General features: G+C 41.9%; 1 protein-coding gene across 1 annotated transcript in view; it reads right to left on the bottom strand.

Annotated features, from left to right (window-relative positions):
* LOC109868709 (potassium/sodium hyperpolarization-activated cyclic nucleotide-gated channel 1-like) overlaps positions 1 to 24719 on the bottom strand; it is a 185814-nt gene that overhangs the window by 33309 nt on the left and 127786 nt on the right. The window contains exons 5-7 of the mRNA XM_020458430.2: positions 23079 to 23225; positions 12864 to 13104; positions 1102 to 1266 (exon numbers count right to left, since the gene is read on the bottom strand). Of these exons, the coding sequence (XP_020314019.2) occupies positions 1102 to 1266; positions 12864 to 13104; positions 23079 to 23225 (553 nt within the window). The remainder of the gene's footprint in view (positions 1 to 1101; positions 1267 to 12863; positions 13105 to 23078; positions 23226 to 24719) is intronic.

The following is a 24719-nucleotide window of genomic DNA, read 5'->3' as shown; positions in this document are numbered from 1 at the left end:
TCTGGTCTATATTATGGGATATGTTCCTGGAGAGGTATATCATAATATTTCCCAAATTTTGACATAGTAGAAATATACTACATTATGAGCAAATTCATTAAAAAAAATTATACTTTAAAATGGAAAAGAAACAGCATAAAAAACAAATAGATGCCCTGGTTGCATTACATACATCTGGCCCTTTTTTCAATCGTTATAATAATTATGTTTCAGATTTATTGATTATCATTCTTTATGACTTTAGTTAAATGGTCACTAATAATGGCCAAGTTTGTCTATGTTGCTCTTAGAAAGGAAAATGCTTGTATCTAGGGTTGCAACAATCTGGTAACTTTCCACAAATTCTCAAGTTTTTCCAGAAATCCAGGTTGGAGGATTCCCATATTTGCTGCATATTCCCTCCTGAATCCAGGAATATCCCATCTGGGATTTCTGGAAAACCTTAGAATTTTGTGGAAAGTTTCACGAATTTTGCAACCCTTGGGTCCCAAGAAGCTAAGTGGCATCATATCATGTGTACAAGACGTGCCTGGAAAAGCCTGGTCAAGCTGGCTAACTTCCTCCATGGTCTCACGTGCCCAGATCAGCCAGTCTTTGGCTGCCCTGGCTGGCCTGGGCCTAGGGATGGGGTCAGGGTGCAGCTCATACCTAGGTGTGCAGGCGAATGAATACGGAGGCACATGCAAATGCGTTCTAGCTTCCGTCCAATCGCCGGAAGGGGTTCCAGTTGGGGGTCAACACAAAACCAAAGAAGGCACAGATCTGGGACAGATCTGACATCCTACCAGATAGTCAGTGAAATGCACTGCCACTGACTTCCATTTATTAACACAATTGGACTTTGACTTCATTTTGAAAACAATCTATGTTACCAATGTAATTTGTTTGTCAAATTAAGGTAACTTGATGGAAAGAGAGGAGGAAAGAAAGATCAAAGATAGTGCAGCTTACAAGTCATGCATTGCGATGGACACAGTGCTGTGACGGAGGGCAAACACGATAAAAACAGATAGATACACATGACACAGCACAGGCAGGGCATGACAGGGCACCAAGCCAACACAGTACAGTATCAATAGCAAGGTGTGGTCATGGTCTTACCGATGCGGTCCAGGCGGTCGATGGCTACAGTCTCGAAGGCACGGCGCATCATGGGGTACTCCTCCAACACCTCGTTGAAGTGATCCACAGAGAGGGAGAAGAGACGGCAGTAAGTGTCGGCACGAACGCTGGCCGTGCGTCTCCCCTTCGTCAGCAGACAAATCTCTGTAGAGAAAATACAATATGCACAATTAGACAATAAGCTCAATTCTTACTTTTTGATGTCACTGAAATAATGCACTGTTTCTGTTTGCTCATGAAAGAAAGATAGATACTCACACTTTCGAACACTCCTGCAGTTTTATTGTGCAAGAAGACCTTGGGTCTGTGGGTATCTTATATTTCTTTAATTACTACTGGATGTGTGTACACTACTTATAAACGCTTTCTGTTTGGTGTCTATGCTGACTAAGGCTTCATGGCCAAAATGCGTTCCGTTGTCAGTAATACCTTTGTTTGTTAGAACTGGAGATCTCTGATAGACACACAGGGAGGGAGGAACCAATGGACTGAGTAATTACAGCCATAACAAAGACCAGCTCTAACCTAATCTGGGGTGTGCAACCTCCAACATTGGACAGATTACCATATCATATATCTAATATTACCATATTACCATATCTCTCCAATTGCTCTTAAATACAAGTAAAACTAAATGCATGCTCTTCAACCGATCGCTACCTGCACCTACCCGCCTGTCCAACATCACTACTCTGGACGGCTCTGACTTAGAATACGTGGACAACTACAAATACTTAGGTGTCTGGTTAGACTGTAAACTCTCCTTCCAGACCCATATCAAACATCTCCAATCCAAAGTTAAATCTAGAATTGGCTTCCTATTTCGCAACAAAGCATCCTTCACTCATGCTGCCAAACATGCCCTTGTAAAACTGACCATCCTACCAATCCTCGACTTTGGCGATGTCATTTACAAAATAGCCTCCAATACCCTACTCAACAAATTGGATGCAGTCTATCACAGTGCAATCCGTTTTATCACCAAAGCCCCATATACTACCCACCATTGCGACCTGTACTCTCTCGTTGGCTGGCCCTCGCTTCATACTCGTCGCCAAACCCACTGGCTCCATATTCTCCATATTCCACTGGCTCTTATATTCTATAAGAGGAAAAGGAGCTCAAGGAGTAAAATATTTGAGGTGCTGGTTCTCAGCTCCCCTCAGCTTGGCCTGTATGTAGCGAGCGTAGTCCCAATACTTTTGCTTCCTATCGAAGTGGTAGACAGTACCTAACCAGACCTTCAGTACCTACCCAGATGACATGTAGAATATGTTAGCCACTGGGACCTAATGTGCTAGACTTGCTTCCCTTATTCCAAGACCACTCACTCTGCCCTTGGACATGTTACATGTCCAAGGACATGTCCTTTCAGGAAAGGTAATTATCAACCCTGCTACTGTGGGGTCAGACCATCCAAACAGACCTATCAGAAAAGAGGGTCACTGGGAAAGTAAACCTTGCACATCTTGTCCCCAGGGGCTAGCTGATGTTAGCTGATGCTAGGGTGTTGCAGGAATTAAATTCCTCTGTTTTAATACCCAATTAAAATCAAACACTCTGTCAATTCATAATGATTTGTATGATCCTTATTTGTATGAAATTGATAGAGCCCCGTCTTAAAGTCAACCAGCAGCTTTTATTCACGAGAGTACTGCTCATTACACATTTTACCACAAGTTATAAACTGAAAATGACATCAGCGTTTTCTAAACTGTTCCGTCTCTTCTTGACACTGGTACAAAGGCTGTATAGTTCTCAAGCCTTCCCACATCGTCTAGAGCCAAGGTCAGCCTGTGTAGATAAGCATTCTAGCCAGTCTGGCGATATAGTTCATTCATTTCTACCAAGGAACAGACAGTCATTGTTCTAATTCTTGATTATATTTACACACATTATATTCAGTACTAGGATTAAAAAGAAAATTCATACATATACAGTAACATAACAGTATTCTGATTAGTACATATACAGTAACATAATAGTATTCAGATTAGTACATATACAGTAACATAATAGTATTCTGATTAGTCACTCCTGATTGAAATGTATACATAATTAGTCATCATTGATAAAAAATTCCCTTAACATAGGGTTACAATTTATTGATAGTGTATAGACAAACATGTCCATATGCTGCAATATTTTCTTTAGAGCAGAACAGTGAGTCATATTAGCAGCACAGTGAATGAACAGAGGTATGATTTATTAGAGGAAAATGCCCTTGACATTCACAGCCTAGATGTCCTTTGTGAAAAGTGTTAGCTGCCTGCTGTAGCCCGCAGGATGTGAAAACAGAAGCTGCGAGTGTGAACAAGGTGTTAGTGCTCTTACAATGGAAAAATCTCCTCATAAATGCAATCTATGTTGGCACAGAGAGACTCCATGGGGTGCAACATGACAGGAGGCGGCCACACTAGATGTGTCTGAAATGGCACCCTGTTCTCTATGTAGTGCCTATAGGGTTCTTGTCAGAAGTAATGCACTGCATAGGAAATGCCATTTGGGACACAGCCAGAGCCAAACTGCCACACTGTCACACCGTCCCCCCTCTGTACTCATAACCTCTTCACTCTAATTACTTCCTTACCATCCAAGAGAAAGTACTATTCATAGAGAAAGAGAGAGACAAAAGATAATGAGCAATAACAAATACACAGCAGCTAAGAGCAGATATAGAGTTGGTTGTATTTGGGGTTAATTGTATTACTTTACAGTTTGTGGCTGGCGGCACAGAGGAAAGGAGGAAGGTTAGCTGTTAGCCGCCTGAGTGGGCGAGCAAAGAGAAGGTGTTTCTGTCACTCTCACAAATGAGCAGACAATCGGTTAGCTTATCTCTCCTGTCCTGTATCTCCTTCAGGGAAAACACGGTGGGAACAGAGCCCAGGCCTTGTTGCAAAGTCTTCTTGATGACAAGCAGACCTGGGTTCAAATAATATTCATAGTATTTGAACCCAGATCTGTGGTGGGAATGAGGAAGACTAGTCATCTGGACAACCAGGCCTCGAAGTGTGAGGCCTAGGAGAGAGTGACTCACCGGTTAGTACCGCTCCACATGATCTGATGTGTCTCTTCATCGCCCCTTCCTGTCATATGTCATCACCATTGACCCCTGGGGTACCCTGGGTAATTTGCCATTACTTCATGTGTCATACATCTCATTTCCCCATGGACCCAAGAGCTGGGCTATGTTATGATTTTGATAATGTGGTTAAGTGGAGGGGAAGTAGTGAGTCTCCTGACTAATGCTAATCATATATGGTAATGATATTCAATATCCAGTGGCACTGGGTGCAGCTAGCCGAGCATTGCCGGTTATGGCCTGGTCCAATGGCCGCTATATTAAGATGCTGATAGTGTGGTTCAGTGGAGGGGAAGTAAGGAGTTTCCTGACTGGACCAGCTGCTCCCAAGTTAGAGCTCATCTCTTAATGCCATACTCATGCAAAGACAAACAGACGAGGTTTGTATATCACAACCACCAGATGGGCAGCTGGCCGGAAAAGGGGCCTGGTTTCAGCATAACATGGTAGAATGACTGGCTACACACACACACACGAGCAGCACACACACACACACACACACACACACACACACACACACACACACACACACACACACACACACACACACTTTGTGCATCAAAAGAAGTGGAAGCTTTGTTTAATTTAAATTAGATTTCCCATTCATTTGGGGGCTTACAGTGCCACCACCACACACATCAAGCTCAAACTAAACAGAGTTCACTGTTGACACCCCTGAAATTCCCTATATAGTGCATTACATTTGACAGAGCCTTATGGGCCTTGGTCAAAAGTAGTACACTATATGGAGAATAGGGTGTCATTTGGGACGTTAACAAAAAGTGCAGAGCTGAAGCAGTACACTACAGTACAATCTCTAGATGGAGCTGCTAACTGCACCATTGCTGTGACCCATTCTGATTAGAGCCTTAATTTGCTCATGTCATAATACAGTTCAAGTCAGAAGTTTACATACACCTTAGCCAAATACATTTAAACTCAGTTTTTCACAATTCCTGACATTTAATCCAAGTAAAAATTCACCACTTTATTTTAAGAATGTGAAATGAGAATGATTTATCTACTATTTTATTTATTTCATCACAATCCCAGTGGGCCAGAAGTTTACAAACACTCAATCAGAATTTGGTAGCATTGTCTTTAAATTGTTTAACTTGGGTCAAACATTTCCCACAATAACTTGGGAGAATTTTGGCCCATTCCTCCTGACAGAGCTGATGTAACTGATTCAGGTTTGTAGGCCTCCTTGTTCGCAGACGCTTTTTCAGTTCTGCCCACATATTTTCTATAGGATTGAGGTCAAGGCTTTGTGATGGCCACTCCAATACCTTGACTTTGTCCTTAAGCCATTCTGCCACAACTTTGGAAGTATGCTTGGGGTCATTGTCCATTTGGAAGACCCATTTGTGACCAAGATTTAACTTCCTGACTGATGTCTTGAGATGTTGCTTCAATATATCCACATATTTTTCTCCCTCAAGTGCACCAGTCCCTCCTGCAGCAAAGCACCCCAACAACATGATACTGCCACCCCCGTGCTTCATGGTTGGGATGGTGTTCTTCGGCTTGCAAGCCTCCCCCTTTTTCCTCCAAACATAACAATGGTCATTGTGGCCAAACAGTTCTATTTTCGTTTCATCAGACCAGAGGACATTTCTCCAAAATGTACGATCTTTGCCCCATGTGCAGTTGAAAACTGTAGTCTGGCTTTTTAATGGCAGATTTGGAGCAGTGGCTTCTTCCTTGCTGAGCGGCCTTTCAGGTTATGTCAATAAAGGACTAGTTTTACTGTGGAAATAGATACTTTTGTACCTGTTTTCTCCAGCATCTTCACAAGGTCCTTTGCTGTTGTTCTGGGATTGATTTGCAGTTTTGACACCAAAGTACATTCATCTCTAGGAGACAGAACGTGTCTCCTTCCTGAGCGACTGCGTTGTCCCATGGTGTTTATTCTTGCATATTATTGTTTGTACAGATGAACGTGGTATTTGGAAATTGCTCCCAAGGATGAACCAGACTTGTGGAGGTCTACAATTTTCGTGGCTGATTTATTTAGATTTTCCAATTATGCCAAGCAAAGAGGCACTGAGTTTGAAGGTAGGCCTTGAAATACATCCACAGGTACACCTCCAATTCACTCAAATTATGTCAATTAGCCTATCAGAAGCTTCTAAAGCCAATTTTCCAAGCTGTTTAAAGGCACAGTCAATTTAGTGTATGTAAACTTCTGACCCACTCGAATTGTGGTACAGTGAATTATAAGTGAAATAATCTGTCTGTAAACAATTGTTGGAAAAATGACTTGTGTCATGCACAAAGTAGATGTCCTAACCGACTTGCAAAAACTATAGTTTGTTAACAAGAAATTGGTTGAAAAACTAGTTTTAATGACTCCAACCTAAGTGTATGTAAAATTCCGACTTCAACTGTATGTCATAACAGCTGACATAACTTGTCATAATATGATCATAACACTGTTTTGACATATGTGTTATTTTATGGCTGGTTATTACACCTACATAAGTGTCAAACCCCACATTTATTCAAATTTGTGTTTTCCCTGCCAAGAAGTTTCCTTTCATTTGAACATTTATTTCTTAAATAATTTGTTTTGTTGTAATGAATTCTTTAGTCATGTTTTTTTCATAATTTTTCATCATAGAAAATACACTTTATGACACTGTCATGAAGCATTATGACCATCCTCTGTCACTTTACTTAGACTAAGAAAATACACTTCATGACACTGTCAAGAAGCATTAAAGTCATATATGCCAGATAGGCCTATCAGATACATTGCCATCTTGTCCTCCTCCTGAAATCTGCTCCTGCATTCATCCCAGTCATCAGCAACAGAGCATTGGGGATGTCTGACATCAATGTGCAATGTTACAATTAATGTAATATTACCTCTTGAAGCTAGAGGGCACTATTTTTATGTTAGGAAAAATAACGTTCCCAAAGTAAAAGGCCTATTTCTCAGGACCAGATACTAGAATATGTACAGTGCCTTGCGAAAGTATTCGGCCCCCTTGAACTTTGCGACCTTTTGCCACATTTCAGGCTTCAAACATAAAGATATAAAACTGTATTTTTTTGTGAAGAATCAACAACAAGTGGGACACAATCATGAAGTGGAACGACATTTATTGGATATTTCTAACTTTTTTAACAAATCAAAACTGAAAAATTGGGTGTGCAAAATTATTCAGACCCCTTAAGTTAATACTTTGTAGCGCCACCTTTTGCTGCGATTACAGCTGTAAGTCGCTTGGGGTATGTCTCTATCAGTTTTGCACATCGAGAGACTGACATTTTTTCCCATTCCTCCTTGCAAAACAGCTTGAGCTCAGTGAGGTTGGATGGAGAGCATTTGTGAACAGCAGTTTTCAGTTCTTTCCACAGATTCTCGATTGGATTCAGGTCTGAACTTTGACTTGGCCATTCTAACACCTGGATATGTTTATTTTTGAACCATTCCATTGTAGATTTTGCTTTATGTTTTGGATCATTGTCTTGTTGGAAGACAAATCTCCGTCCCAGTCTCAGGTCTTTTGCAGACTCCATCAGGTTTTCTTCCAGAATGGTCCTGTATTTGGCTCCATCCATCTTCCCATCAATTTTAACCATCTTCTCTGTCCCTGCTGAAGAAAAGCAGGCCCAAACCATGATGCTGCCACCACCATGTTTGACAGTGGGGATGGTGTGTTCACGGTGATGAGCTGTGTTGCTTTTACGCCAAACATAACGTTTTGCATTGTTGCCAAAAAGTTCAATTTTGGTTTCATCTGACCAGAGCACCTTCTTCCACATGTTTGGTGTGTCTCCCAGGTGGCTTGTGGCAAACTTTAAACGACACTTTTTATGGATATCTTTAAGAAATGGCTTTCTTCTTGCCACTCTTCCATAAAGGCCAGATTTGTGCAATATACAACTGATTGTTGTCCTATGGACAGAGTCTCCCACCTCAGCTGTAGATCTCTGCAGTTCATCCAGAGTGATCATGGGCCTCTTGGCTGCATCTCTGATCAGTCTTCTCCTTGTATGAGCTGAAAGTTTAGAGGGACGGCCAGGTCTTGGTAGATTTTCAGTGGTCTGATACTCCTTCCATTTCAATATTATCGCTTGCACAGTGCTCCTTGGGATGTTTAAAGCTTGGGAAATCTTTTTGTATCCAAATCCGGCTTTAAACTTCTTCACAACAGTATCTCGGACCTGCCTGGTGTGTTCCTTGTTCTTCATGATGCTCTCTGCGCTTTTAACGGACCTCTGAGACTATCACAGTGCAGGTGCATTTATAAGGAGACTTGATTACACACAGGTGGATTGTATTTATCATCATTAGTCATTTAGGTCAACATTGGATCATTCAGAGATCCTCACTGAACTTCTGGAGAGAGTTTGCTGCACTGAAAGTAAAGGGGCTGAATAATTTTGCACGCCCAATTTTTCAGTTTTTGATTTGTTAAAAAAGTTTGAAATATCCAATAAATGTCGTTCCACATCATGATTGTGTCCCACTTGTTGTTGATTCTTCACAAAAAAATACAGTTTTATATCTTTATGTTTGAAGCCTGAAATGTGGCAAAAGGTCGCAAAGTTCAAGGGGGCCGAATACTATTGCCCATTGAAAGGGATATCAACCAGATTCCCTTTTCTATGGCTTCCCTAAGGTGTCTACCGCCTTTAGACGTAGTTTCAGGTCTTTATTTTGAAGAATGAGCGTGAATGACCACATTGTAAGAGACAGTGGATAGATGGGGGCTCTCAGAGTGATTCTTGCTGGTCCTAGTGAAAAGCCAACTGTCCCGGTTGATATACACTGCTCAAAAAAATAAAGGGAACACTTAAACAACACAATGTAACTCCAAATCAATCACTCTTCTGTGAAATCAAACTGTCCACTTAGGAAGCAACACTGATTGACAATACATTTCACATGCTGTTGTGCAAATGGAATAGACAACAGGTGGAAATTATAGGCAATTAGCAAGACACCCCCAATAAAGGAGTGGTTCTGCAGGTGGAGACCACAGACCACTTCTCAGTTCCTATGCTTCCTGGCTGATGTTTTGGTCACTTTTGAATGCTGGCGGTGCTTTCACTCTAGTGGTAGCATGATACGGAGTCTAAATCCCACACAAGTGGCTCAGGTAGTGCAGCTCATCCAGGATGGCACATCAATGCGAGCTGTGGCAAGAAGGTTTGCTGTGTCTGTCAGCGTAGTGTCCAGAGCATGGAGGCGCTACCAGGAGACAGGCCAGTACATCAGGAGACGTGGAGGAGGCCGTAGGAGGGCAACACCCCAGCAGCAGGACCGCTACCGCCGCCTTTGTGCAAGGAGGAGCAGGAGGAGCACTGCCAGAGCCTTGCCTAATGACCTCCAGCAGGCCACAAATGTTTATGTGTCTGCTCAAACGGTCAGAAACAGACTCCATGAGGGTGGTATGAGGGCCTGATGTACACAGGTGGGGGTTGTGCTTACAGCCCAACACCGTGCAGGACGTTTTTCATTTGCCAGAGAACATCAAGATTGGCAAATTCGCCACTGGCGCCCTGTGTTCTTCACAGATGAAAGCAGGTTCACACTGAGCACATGTGACAGACGTGAAAATGTCTGGAGACGCCGTGGAGAACGTTCTGCTGCCTTCAACATCCTCTAGCATGAGTGGTTTGGCGGTGGGTCAGTCATGGTGTGGGGTGGTATTTCTTTGGGGGGCCGCACAGCCCTCCATGTGCTCGCCAGAGGTAGCCTGACTGCCATTAGGTACCGAGATGAGATCCTCAGACCCCTTGTGAGACCATATGCTGGTGCGGTTGGCCCTGGGTTCCTCCTAATGCAAGACAATACTAGACCTCATGTGGCTGGAGTGTGTCAGCAGTTCCTGCAAGAGGAAGGCATTGATGCTATGGACTGGCCCGCCCGTTCCCCAGACCTGAATCTAAACGGGCACATCTGGGACATCATGTCTCGCTCCATCCACCAACGCCACAGACTGTCCAGGAGTTGGCGGATGCTTTAGTCCAGGTCTGGAAGGAGATCCCTCAGGAGACCATCCGCCACCTCATCAGGAGCATGCCCAGGTGTTGTAGGGAGGTCATACAGGCACGTGGAGGCCACACACAGTACTGAGCCTCATTTTGACTTGTTTTAAGGACATTACATCAAAGTTGGATCAGCCTGTAGTGTGGTTTTCCACTTTAATTTTGAGTGTTATTCCAAATCCAGACCTCCATGGGTTGATACATTTGATTTCCATTGATAATTTTTGTGTGATTTTGTTGTCAGCACATTCAACTATGTAAAGAAAAAAAGTATTTGATAAGAATATTTCATTCATTCAGATCTAGGATGTGTTATTTTAGTGTTCCCTTAATTTTTTTGAGCAGTGTATTATCAAATAGATATTTGAAAAACACCTTGAGTCTTGATTATAAAAAACCTTTGCCATGTTTCTGGATATAATTTGGAATTTTTGTCTGCGTTGTCGTGACCGCTATTTCCGGTGGATTCCTGGGCATAACGCACCAAACTAACGGTGTTATTTGGATATAAAAAATATCTTTATGGAACAAAAGGAACATTTGCTGTCTAACTGGGAGTCTCGTGAGTGAAAACATCCGAAGATCATCAAAGGTAAATGGTTAATTTAATTGCTTTTCTGATTTTCGTGACCAAGCTTCCTGATGCTAAGTGGAAATAATGCTATGCTAGGCTATCGATAAACTTACACAAACGCTTGTGTTGCTTTTGCTGTAAAGCATAATTTCAAATTCTGAGACGACAGGGTGATTAACAAAAGGCTTGTGTTTCAAAATATTTCACTTGGTATTTCATGAATATGAATATGTTCTAGTAATATTTTTTGACTGTTGCGCTATGCTATTCAGCGGTTGCTTATGACAATTCTCCCAGAGCCGGGAGGGGTAGTTCTAACAACGTACATTTCTAAAGATTTTATATATCATAAACATACTGTTACCACGTAGGCTATGGTGTAATGGAATGTTTTGTCTTGTGTGGTAGGTTTTGAGGGTTTTGATACTTATGTAGGAGTCATAACCAGCTATTGAATAACGTAGTACAGTATATGTCACAACAGGTCTAAATAAGTGTCATGAAAGTGTTATGACCATTTTATAATAGGATGTGACAAGTTATGTCAGTGGTTCTGAAATATGACATGTTTATGAATGTGTCATAACTTGTTATAATGCTGGGTGTCAGGTAAAGTGTTAGTTTCACGGGTCCACTATGCTCTAATCAGATCCAGCCCTGTTTACAGTATTGTTTTGTGCTGTGTCAGGACAGGACAAGTCTGACTGTGCCCACGGAACATAATGACATGAAAGCTGAATGAATTCAGAGAATTTATATTTGTCAATGATTTATTTGATTACAATACAATACATTTGTGTATCGAACATGCATCAAATGCACGGTATGGTACTGTTTTTGATTGCTTCGCTGTTTTTGCCTGGTTTCAATTCAATTCGATGTTTGGACTAAATAATCGGATGTGAGGTTATTCGGACAGCAGGGGAGTTTGAATGAAAAAATCGTCCACTCATTAATTTCTTGATTCACATCTTTCTTTCCAGGCAGGCCATATCTATCTGGAAGATTACATGATTGCATGCCACACAGCCAGAAGATATACTTAGAATCTTAAGTTGTCTTTCCGTGGGAAGGGGGGGTTGAACTTGGATCAAATGAAAAATCCCTCTAAAAATAGTTAGCCTGCTTCTCTCTCTTTTGCACAACAAGGAGACATCCCTGAAAATTTGGCAATGTAAACAACTGCCTTTTAAATGGATAGTTCAATCGAAAAATATTTTATGATTTGTATAATGTTCTAACAGGATGGGTGAATTACTCCCTCAATTAAGCAGAAGGAATATTCCCTGTTGGCTGCTGCTACAGACCCCAATGCAGAGCAGACAGACATGCAACCTTTTTTTGTCCTCTGGGTGATCTGAGTCCTGATCCCTGGCTTGGCCTGTCCTCTCTTCATCCCCCTCAACCCCGCCTTCCACCACCCCATCCTGTCACGACCTCCGCCGAGGTTTGCTCTCCTGCCCGTTCGGGCGGTGCTCGGCGTTCGTCGTCACCGTCCTACTAGCCACTACCGATCCCTTTTCGTGTATCTGTTGGTTTTGTCTGATTGGTTTCACCTGTGTGTTGTTTAGTTAATTAGTGTCTGTATATAATGTAGGTTGTCCCACCCTTGTTTTGTGCGGGATTGTTTATTTTGTCATTCATTTTCGTCTGTCGTGGTTATCGTGTTTTCTTATTCTCCGGTTAGTCTGTTATCCTATGTTGGATAATTTAACCCTGTGTGTGTTTGGGTTGACCGTGTTTGTTTGTTCACCGGAGAATAAACTTTATTATCGCATTCTGCTCTCTGCGCCTGATTCCACCCACCTTGATTAGACGTGACACATCCAGATGAACGTTATGTAATATGAGAAGCTAACTCCAGTCCCAAAATGTTTTATCTGCAGTGATGGGACTTGACAAACATCAAAGCAAAGGCAAAAGAGGATTTGAGTGGATGGAGTGAGTCTGAGTACGCCTACACAGTGGTCCTTGACACAGTTCCCTTTTTCCGTATTATAGCTTGGTGTCTGTCTAAGCGAAAATTGGTACCATAGAAAACATGCAGGATGTCTTTGTTTTTCTGTTTTCTCTACGTACCTCCAAAGTAGGAGCCGTCAGTCAGCTTCATCTCTTTGTTGAGCTTGGTGATAACACTGGCCACACCATGTTGGATGAAGTACATCTTCTTGCCCACGGTGCCCTCTCTGATGATGTAATCGTTGGGTTGGAACACCTCGAACTTCAGCTTGCTCAACATGCCCGTCACAAAGTTGGGGTCTGCGTTGGCGAACAGTGGCATGGTAGCCACAAGCTTCCGGCAGTTGAAGTTCACAATTTCCTAAAAAAAAAGAAAATATCATTTTTGGTACTTAAATACTTAAAGAATTGTATGACTATAACAAAAGGGAATAAGAGTGGTGATAGCGGTCAACCCTGACGTGTCCCTCTACTCTATTAGATTTCATTCATGAATAATTTGTTTCTTGGATTTTAGTCAGATGAATAATCCAGGAAGGCAATGTCTTTTTGAAGGTTCTCCAATTTCCATTTTCTGTTGGTTAAATAAAACACCATAACAAATGGTATTATTTTAATGTGAGTTCATCCAAGTAAAACAGGTAATCTCAGATTTGATTGAATGTATGATAGCTACGTCTATAAGATCCGCTTTTAATATCTCTGAGCCACTTTTCATTACTCTTTTGGGAACTTGTGTGCTATTGTCTATTGAATATGATGATCATTGCCTCAGTAGAGGCCAGTCATTCTGGTCTCCTCAGACACAACCAGCGATTGCTTAATGTATGGGGTCATTCAGGGATGGTTAATAAAATGCTCTGTTTCCATGTTTTAGCTTGATACATGTTCAAGGTATAAGGAAAAAAAGGTTCAGTAGAAAATGGTCAGGAACTATTTTCTGATGATGATGAGTTTGACCTCAGTGAAAGCCAGTCATCTTTCTCGTCTCCTCAGACACATCAACCCTCAGCTATTGTTGGAGATTGTTTCCTGTATTGGGATGTTTACTTACTAGCACCTCCCCTACCCACCTCTCCAGTTCCCTCTACTCCTATGTCTCTGTCTACGTCTCCGTCTCTGTAGCTTCACTGTGCCATTCAGATGTTTTACTGAGAAGCACCTCAACCCTCCTCAGTCTGCCATGCAGAGAGACAAACTGACAGAGCCTGGCCTTCACTGCTCCACTATAACCCCTTACTCACTTCTTGTGAGGGATGATGACTCTCCAATGGGAGCATCCAGGCCAAAGTGACATTAGCCAGTCTCCTGTCTGGCTGTGCTTGATGCTTTTAGCTCAGTACTGAGACAACAGTAGCAGTGGGCCAGCCAAAGCCATGGGTTCTGACCTCAATCATGTACAATGAATAATGACTAAGATACCCAGTATTCAGCCCGCCTGGTCAGGCCCGACTCCAGTGGGGAAACAATCTTTAGACTTTATCCATGTAACTTCACTAGGGTAGGGGGCAGCATTCGGAATTTTGGATGAAAAGCGTGCCCAAATTAACCTGCCTGCTACTCAGCCATAAAAGCTAGAATATGCATATAATTAGTATATTTGGATAGAAAACACTCTGACGTTTCTAAAACCTTTTTGAATGATGTCTGTGAGTATAACAGAACTCATATGGCAGGCAAAAACCTGAGAAAAAATCCAACCAGGAAGTGGGAAATCTGAGGATTGTAGTTTTTCATCTCATTGACTATCGAATATACAGTGTCTATGGGGTCATATTACACTCCCTAAGGCTTCCACTAGACGTTCATAGTCTTTAGAACCTTGTTTGAGGCTTCTACTGTGACGTGGGGGCGAATGAGAGGGGATTGAGTAAGGTCTCTCCCAGAGTGCCATGAGCTGACCACGCGTTCACGTGAGAGGTAGCTCACGTGCACTGCAGCTAAGCTAGTTAGCTAGCTGCAGTGCCAGCCATGTATCTAGCTAACATTAGCTTGATCAACCGGTCAGTCCAGCACAGCATCCTCTCAGTCCATTGCTCTCTATAACTCTCTGTCTCTGTGTGTGTGTCTACATGTCATTCTGTTTTTATGACAGGGCCTATAAGCACATCTGCCATACAGTGCAGTCAGGGTATCAGCTCAGTGAGCATTTTGTGCCATATACTAGAAATACCTTTTTTGTCTGTATTTTTATTTACAACTTGTAGTGGCACATCAAAGGGGGAGGAGCCAAGGAAACACATCAAAGGGGGAGGAGAATGGGCCAGCCAAGAAAACAAAATAACCTTCAACGTGGAAAGAAGAGGTTTGGAAGAGAAGGAGGATGGAGGATAAATCCTACCATGGCAGGAAAAAATACGATTGAGTTGACTATGGCAATTGATATTTGCACTATTTGATTATTACCTGAATACCTACCTTGATGTTCAATTCCATGCTGAAACACATTTTACTATCAGTCATCTTACTAGTATACAAATAAGACTGATTTGCATACTAGTAACATGACGGAAATTATAGTGAAATGTCAGTCTTCATTGGAGACTAACCGTGCTGGAGGACATCTGCAAGATGGTGCAGACAGGCTTAGAGAGTGCCTTCAGAAAGTATTCATACCCCTTGACTTATTCCACAATTTGTTGTGTTACAGCCTGAATTCAAAATGGGTTAACTAGATGTACAAACAATACCCCACAATGACAAAGTGAAAACATGTTTGTAGAAATGTTTGCAAATGTATTGAAAATAAAATGCAGATATAGCTCATTTACATACACTACCGTTCAAAAGTTTGGGGTCACCTAGAAATGTCCTTGATTTAGAAAAAAAATAAAAATAAGTTCATTAAAATAACATCAAATTGATCAGAAATACAGTGTAGACATTGTTCATGTTGTAAATGACTCCTGGAAAGCTGGAAACGGCAGATTTTTTTATAGAATATCTACATAGGAGTACTGTGAGTACATTATCAGCAACCATCACTCCTGTGTTCCAATGATACATTGTGTTAGCTATTTGTCACGTTCTGACCTTAGTTTATTTTTATGTCTTTGTGTTAGGTTGGTCAGGGCGTGAGTTGGGGTGGGTTGTCTGTTCTTTTTTCTAGTTTATATTTTCTACGTTTTTGTCCGAGTATGGTTCTCAATCAGAGGCAGGTGTCGTTCGTTGTCTCTGATTGAGAACCATACTTAGGTAGCCAATTTCCCACCTGTGTTTTGTGGGTGATTGTTTTCTGTTTAGGTTGTTTAGGTTGTTTAGGTTGTCCCTGACAGAACTCTGCGCTTTCGTTTTCTATGTTTGTCATTTTGTTTGAGTGTTTTTTGTGAACATTAAATATAAACAATTTCCACGCTGCGCTTTGGTCTCATTCCAACGACGACCGTTACACTAATTCAAGTTTATTGTTTTAAAAGGCTAATTGATCATTAGAAAACCCTTTTGCAATTATGTTAGCACAGCTGAAAATGTTTGTTCTGCTTAAAGAACCAATAAAACTGTCCTCCTTTAGACTACTTGAGTGTCTGGAGCATCAGCATTTGTGGGTTCGATTACAGGCTCAAAATGGCTAGAAATAAGTTTCTTGGGAAACTCGTCAGTTTATTCTTGTTCTGAGAAATGAAGGCTATTCCATTCGAGCAAGAAACTGAAGACCTCATACAATGCTGTGTACAACTCCCTTCACAGAACAGCTCAAACTGGCTCTAACCAGAATAGAAAGAGGAGTGGGATGCCCCGGTGCACAAGTGAGCAAGAGGACAAGTACAAAACACCAGTCTCAACGTCAGCATTGAAGAGGCGACTCAGGGATAATGGCCTTCTAGTTGGGCTCTAGCTTGCAGACCATAACCGTGGTGGTTGGCTAGGCTAACAGTTAGTTGGCTAAATAGCTAACGTTAGCTGGCTGGCAAGCTTACTGGCTAAGATACAGTGGCAAGAAAAAGTATGTGAACACTTTGGAATTACCTGGATTTCTACATAAATTGGTCATCAAATTTGATCGGATCTTCGTCTAAGTCACAACAATAGACAAACATAGTGTGCTTAAACTAATAACACACAAATTATTGTATTTGTTTAATACATAATGTAAATATTCATAGTATCGGTTGGAAAAGGTATGTGAACCCCTAGGCTAATGACTTCTCCAAATGTAAATTGGAGTCAGGAGTCAGCTTCCCTGGAGTCCAATCAATGAGACGAGATTGGAGATGTTGGTTGGGGCTGCCTTGCCCTATAAAAAACACTCACAAAATTGACAAGAAGCATGGCCTGATGTGAACCATACCTCGAACAAAAGAGATCTCAGAAGATTAAGATTGACTTGCATAACGCTGGAAAGGGTTACAAAAGTATCTCTAAAAGCCTTGATGTTCATCGGTCCATGGTAAGACAAATTGTCTACAGTATAAATGGAGAAAGTTCAGCACTGTTGCTACTCTCCCTAGGAGTGGCCGTCCTGCAAAGATGACTGCAAGGGCACAGTGCAGAATGCTCAATGAGGTTAAGAAGAATCTGAGAGTGTCAGCTAAAGACTTAAAGAAATCTCTGGAAAATGCTAACATCTATGTTGAAAAGTCTACGATACGTAAAACAGTAAACAAAATTGGTGTTCATTGGAGGACACCACGGAAGAAGCCACTGCTGTACCCCAAAATATTACTGCACGTCTGAAGTTTGCAAAAGTGCACCTGGATGTTCCACAGTGTTACTGGCAAAATATTCTGTGGACAGATGAAACTACAGTTGTGTTGTTTTAAAGGAACACACAACACTATGTGTGGAGAAAAAAAGGCACAGCACACCAACATCAAAACCTCATCCCAACTGTAAAGTATGGGGAAGGGAGAATCGTGGATTGGGGCTGCTTTGCTGCCTCAGGGACTGGACAGCTTGCTATCATCAATGGAAAAATGAATTCCCAAGTTTATCAAGACATTTTGCAGGAGAATGTTAGACTACCTGTCCGCCAATTGAAGCCTGTCCGCCAATCATTGTCCTGATGCAACAGGACAATGACCCAAAACGCAGAAGTAAATCAACAACAGAATGGCTTCAACAGAAGAAAATACGCCTTCTGGAATGGCCCAGTCAGATTCCTGACATCAACCCGATTTAGATGCTGTGGTATAACCTCAGGAGAGCAGTTCACACCAGATATCCCAAGAATATTGCTGAACTGAAACAGTTTTGTAAAGAGGAATTGTCCAAAATTCCTCCTGACCATTGTGCAAGTCTGATCCGCAACTATAGAAAATGTTTGGTTGAGATTATTGCTGCCAAAGGAGGGTAAACCAGTTATTAAATCCAAGAGTTCACATACTTTTTCCAACCTGCACTGTGAATGTTTACACGGTGTGTTCAATAAAGACATGAAAATGTATAATTGTTTGTGTGTTCTTAGTTTAAGCAGATTGTGTTTGTATATTGTTGTGACCTAGATGAAGTTTAGATCAAATTTTATGACCAATTTAGGCAGAAATCCAGGTATTTCCAAAGGGTTCACATACTTTTTCTTGCCGAAGTAACTGCATTTAGCTACCATTATTTGATAACTGGTTACAGTAGATGCCGTTATGCATTTCCAAAACGTTGGTTTACTTTAATGTAGCTGTAAGCTAGGTATTGATAGCAACCAGCTGACACATGCACTCCTAATAAATATTTTTCCAACATGACTTCGGAATTCTGATCGGTTTTATATAATAACTGGAAAAATGTACACGTGAGCTGTAACTGTGCATTGGGACATTTGATGCGTAAACTAATGCAAATCAATATGTTACATGTGCTTACGTTAATGCTACCTACATTTTAAGTAGTTTTCTGACAGGAAACTTTTTTACTCTGACTTGAGTAGTTCGATGGCTAATTTTACTTTTGCTTCAGTAAACCACAATCTAAGTAAAAGTACTTTAATTAACTTAAGTTCAGATTTTCAGCACTCTACCCACCTCTGCAAATTATACATAGCCTAACTATAAAACGGGGATGAGCATCCACTCTGGAGAAAAGTTTATCATTCTACAGAACTAGGCCAACATCTGTCAATCAACTCAGCCAGGGAAACACAAACAGTAGCCTTTTATCGGTTTTCACACCATTCATTATGTGACAATGGCTAGGCTAATGGTAAGCCTACAAATTGTAGCCTATTGGAATATAATCGAATAATAAGGAGCCTATTGCAACCATCGATGGCATTAGATTATCGCCAGCTGATGTCTCGTTAAACCATCAATATGAGTTAAATTCACCCACACAACTGATTTCAATTGCAACCATTATTGGTCTCCTCATTACATCTCCCTAAAAGATGACGTCGGTTTAACCTTAGTCAGAGATCTGTATACTATGACGAGATGTTTAGGTCTGTTTAGGGGTGCATGGAAGTTTAGGGTTGGCATTGAAACGCATTGGGATCAGTCTGGACAGATTTTGGCGAGAGTGAGCCCTCTTGGTTCACCTCTTCCTATCTGCCTTAAAGGCAGAGCATTTATGGTGATACGGCCTCTGCAGAGGTCAGGGCATTCATACTTCTTGCGCTTCGCAGAGTAGCACAGAGCTGTTGTGAAAGGAAGTTGTCAAGGAGTGGGTTTGTGTTTATACCGGACCTCCCGTCATCAACTACCGTCAACCAATCATGTCAATGCGGAGTTATACAGAGCCTTCTGCATTGTTACAAAATTCGAGAGGCGCAAAGGCGATGCGGTACAGAGCTGGATTTGGCCTCTGCATGCCTCCAGAGGCTCCGCAATTGCGCCACACCCTCCATGCAAAGCCTCCGACCACAAGTATAAATTGTCGTTTAGTCCTGCTAGCAACCAAAGTCTTTAAAAATATGTTTGCCCTCTGGTTGGTATTGTCATCAGAACAACTTAGTACTTTTTTAACAGAGTAAGGGCAATGTATCTGTTTGACAAGCATTCCATACAAAGTATTTCATAGTTTACCATGGCAAATCTACTGTGGCAATTTACTCGACATTTTGTATGACTGGAAACTAATGTTGGTGTTATTATTTTATTAGTTTCATATTTATGTTATCTGAAACTGCCTGGTACCATTTCTTATCAAGATCAGTGGTAAAATATACCTGGACTGTCCATGTAAATCAAGTCAATAGCAGGGATTTAGTTATTTGTGCCAGAAGGCTGTGGGACAGAATCAAATCTATATAAGTGCGCTGAAGGCAGCAGCCCTAACAGCTGAACCACCCTAGGCTATGATTGAACAACATTTTGACAGTTCTTTCGTAAACTTAGGATACACTTCACACTTGTACACTCTATATACAAAGGTATGTGGACCTTTAAGTCTCTACTGAAGACTCATTTCTTCAGTGGGTCATATGATTGAGTGTAGTCTGCCCCAGGAGTGTGAAGGTGAACGGAAAGGCTCTGGAGCAACGAACCGCCCTTGCTGTCTCTGCCTGGCCGGTTCCCTTCTTTCCACTGGGATTGTCTGCCTCTAACCCTATTACAGGGGCTGAGTCACTGGCTTACTGGTGCTCTTTCATGCCGTCCCTAGGAGGGGTGCGTCACTTGAGTGGGTTGAGTCACTGATGTGATCTTCCTGTCTGGGTTGGCACCCCCCCTTCGCTTGTGCAGTGGCGGAGATCTTTGTGGGCTGTACTCGGCCTTGTCTCAGAATGGTAAGTTGGTGGTTGAAGATATCCCTCTAGTGGTGTGGGGGTTGTGCTTTGGCAAAGTGGGTGGGGTTATATCTTTCCTGTTTGGCCCTGTCCGGGGCTATCATCGGTTGGGGCCACAGTGTCTCCTGACCCCTCCTGTCTCAGCCTCCAGTATTTATGCTGCAGTAGTTTATGTGTCAGGGGGCTAGGGTCAGTTTGTAATATCTGGAGTACTCCTCCTGTCTTATCCGGTGTCCTGTGTGAATTTAAGTATGCTCTCTCTAATTCTTTCTCTCTCTCGGAGGACCTGAGCCCTAGGACCATGTCTCAGGATGACCTGGCATGATGACTCCTTGCTGTCCCCAGTCCACCTTGGCTGTGCTGCTGCTCCAGGTTCAACTGTTCTGCCTGTGATTATTATTATTTGACCATGCTGGTCATTTATGAACATTTGAACATCTTGGCCATGTTCTGTTATAGTCTCCACCCGGCACAGCCAGAAGAGGACTGGCCACCCCTCATAGCCAGGTTTCTTCCTAGGTTTTGGCCTTTCTAGGGAGTTTTTCCTAGCCACTGTGCTTCTACACCTGCATTGCTTGCTGTTTGGGGTTTTAGGCTGGGTTTCTGTACAGCACTTTGAGATATCAGCTGATGTACGAAAGGCTATATAAATACATTTGATTTGATTTGGACACCCCTTCAAATTTGTGGATTCGGCTATTTCAGCCACACCCATTGCTGACAGGTGTATAAAATCGAGGACAAAGCCATGCAGTCTCCATAGACAAACATTGACAGTAGAATGGCCAGCTCAGTGACATTCAACATGGCACCATCATAGGATGGCACCTTTCCAACAAGTCAATTCGACAAATTTCTTCCCTGCTAGAGTTGCCCCGGTCAACCGTAATTGCTGTTATTGTGAAATGGAAACGGTTCAGCTTCAAAGTGGCTGTAGCATGTAGCTTGTAAAGCATGTAGCATGTAAACATCATCTGTCCTCAGTTGCAACACTCACTACCGAGTTCCAAACTGCCTCTGGGTGCAATGCCAGCACAAGAACTGTTCGTCGGGAGATTCATGAAATGGGTTTCCATGGCTGAGCAGCCGCACATAAGCCTAAGATGACTGTACACAATGCCAAGCGTTGACTGGAGTGGTGTAAAACTTGCCACCATTGGACTCTGGAGCAGTGGAAATGCGTTCTCTGGAGTGATGAATCATGCTTCACTGTCTGGCAGTCCGAGAACGCTACCTGCCCCAATACATAGTGCCAATTGTAAAGTTTGGTGCACGACCTCACTAATGCTCTTGTGGCTGAATGGAAGCAAGTCCCTGCAGCAATGTGCACCAACAATGCCATCCCAGAAGAGTGGAGGATGTTATAGCAGCAAAGGGGGGACCAACTCCATATTAATGCCCATGATTTTGTTTGTGTACACATACAGTGGGGCAAAAAAGTATTTAGTCAGCCGCCAATATTTTTTGTTATTAAGCTATATAAAACAACGGTTGTTGATGTGTTTCAGAATGTTTAGCTTAACATTATAAGTGCAGCAATGCGCACACAGCAGCAGACAGTTCCAAAATGCAATCAATTAGCTGGAAAACACCATTCACCGTTCTCTAACAGGAATTTATATGCTGAAAGGCCAGGTGGTTCTAGTGTTAAGACAATATTTACTCCTGAACTTATTTAGGCTTGCCATAACAACGTTAACTCAAGACATTTCAGCTGTTCATTTTTAAATCATTTGTAAACATTTCGAAAAGCATAATTCCCCTTTGACATTATGGGGTATTGTGTGTAGGCCATGACAGAAAATTCCTAATTCTAATAAATGTTTTATTCAGGCTGTAACACAACTAAATGTGGGAAAAGTCAAGGGGTTTGAATACTTTCTGAAGGCACTGTATATCCACCAGTCCACCTAATCAAACAAGTCTTGTCAGTTTACCCTGACCTAACCAAATGACACTTTTTGCGAAAGCATAATAAATGTATTCATTACACGATTAGAATGTTGCAGTCAGAATGATTGCTCATTAGCTTGAAGGGGGGTCTCTCGAGGCCCAGCGGTTCTAGTGTTAATGGGCATAAACACTAATATAATCTCACTTTCATGTATCTCACTTCTATGTACAGTATCTCGCTGTATATTGCATTCTTGAGCAACTTAATGTCTTTATGCCAATAAAAATATCTGTTATGCTGATTAATGTTCAGTTTGTGTTCCACCAGTTGTAGTCATTATTGTTTTGCAGTTTGTCCTTTAAATTTGTTACAGAGCACATGAGATTAACAAAAACCCTCTACAGAGATATTTTCAGCTGAATATTAATGACGATTCATTCGTTGACGAAAATTCACCTGGTCATTGTATGATATCTAAAGTATGAATATGTCATAAATTAATTAAATATATATGAATTAGAGATAAAACCACTCAGCACTCCATGTTTGCTCCATTAGAGATGGTTAGAGATTGTATGAAGAAAATATTGCCTTGTTGTTGCAGAATGAATTACTGTAACAAATGTCCATTCACAAAGCCTTAAGTTCATCCCAAATGACACCATATTCCCTATATCGTGCACCATTTTTGAACACAGTGTCCTAAAGTAGTTTGCTATATAGGGAATAGTGTGCCATTTGGGACAGACCCTTCAAATACAACAAACAACAAAGGCATCATTCTCACCTCTTTGAGAGGGTCGTTGAGCTCACTCAGGATATTGTCCTCGTCAAAGATCTTGCCTTGATAGCGATGCTCATAGTAATCATGGATCTTCTGCCGCATGTCTGCAGGTAGCTTGTGGAATGACATGTACTGCTCCACTTGTTTGTACTGTAAAGATGGAGAGAAGAGATAATGTCAATAAACCAATTGAACTGAAAATAACAGACAACAAAAGCTGTCACATTGATTGTTGTTTGATGTTATGAGTGGGGATTTCAAAACATTACATCAAAAGCAATTGGAGGTAAAATAACATTAGCGGTCATTACAGGCAACATGTTGTAAACGGAAACAAGGACATACACAACACACATGCATGTGCACACACTCGCATGCACCCCATACACACACGGTGGGGTGACAACTTGTATCCAGGGTCATTGCGTATGAACGTGGCAGGTGGCAGAACAAGTACAGCCTGAGGCTCTTCTGAGCGAGGCTTCCACTCCGGCCTAAACAATTGTCTCTCTCCTCACTCTAAATATAGGCTACCCATGATCTCACGTAAACAAGAGAGATCTACTACATCAGGGGTCTCCAATAGGTAGATCCCAGCCCACATATGAGTAGCTCGCCAATCAATTCTGTTCACCTGTTCACCGGACATGCAACCTGTCCCAGACCTGCTGTTTTCAACTCTCTAGAGACAGCAGGAGCGGTAGAGATACTCCTAATGATCAGCTATGAAAAGCCAACTGACATTTACTCCTGAGGTGCTGACTTGCTGCACCCTCGACAACTACTGTGATTATTATTTGACCATGCTGGTCATTTATGAACATATGAATATCTTGGCCATGTTCTGTTATAATCTCCACCCGGCACAGCCAGAAGAGGACTGGCCACCCCTCATAGCCTGGTTCCTCTCTAGGTTTCTTCTTAGGTTTTGGCCTTTCTAGGGAGTTTTTCCTAGCCACCATGCTTCTACACCTGCATTGCTCGCTGTTTTGGGTTTTAGGCTGGGTTTCTTGACAGCACTTTGAGATATCAGCTGATGTAACAAGGGCTATATAAATACAATTGATTTGATTTGAATTCTGAAAGTACATTTTTCACCACAAAATTTCATAAACATAAAGCTCCGGGCTACTATACAATCAGAGCCACATTGACATTTTCCCACCCCTGGTTGGCCACTATTGGCTTAAAAATCCAGACGTAACACAATATCTGCCAATTAATTTCCAGCAATATTGCCCCTGTCTGTCTGTTTGGTGTGCGTGTTTGTCTATAGCCAGTTAGCATTGTTAATGATAACCGTATTGTGGGTAGAGTAGATAGACTTTTCATAAACATTTTCTCAATTAAATATTAACTGTAAAGTTGGCTTACCTGACAGAACTATACGTCATGATTATTTGTTTCAATTGGGTAGCCATTGTTTTGCAAACTCTGCCATGATGTAATGCAGCACTAGGCCTAACAGCAGAAACATCGCCATACCCACACATTCCTCTCTTTACCCCCCCCCCCCCCTCTGCAGATGACTTTGTCAACCACTTTGAAAAGAAGGTTGATGACATTCACTACTCAATCACTCAGCCTATTGAGTTCACAGGTCTCACTCACAAATAACTACCCTATGCCTTAACCTCTTTCTCC

This window comes from Oncorhynchus kisutch, linkage group LG23 (assembly GCF_002021735.2).
Source record: "Oncorhynchus kisutch isolate 150728-3 linkage group LG23, Okis_V2, whole genome shotgun sequence".
In the NCBI taxonomy this organism is placed as follows: Eukaryota; Metazoa; Chordata; class Actinopteri; order Salmoniformes; family Salmonidae; genus Oncorhynchus; species Oncorhynchus kisutch.
Note: the sequence above shows the minus strand (reverse complement) of the source record. Positions and strands in the feature narration are given on the sequence as shown.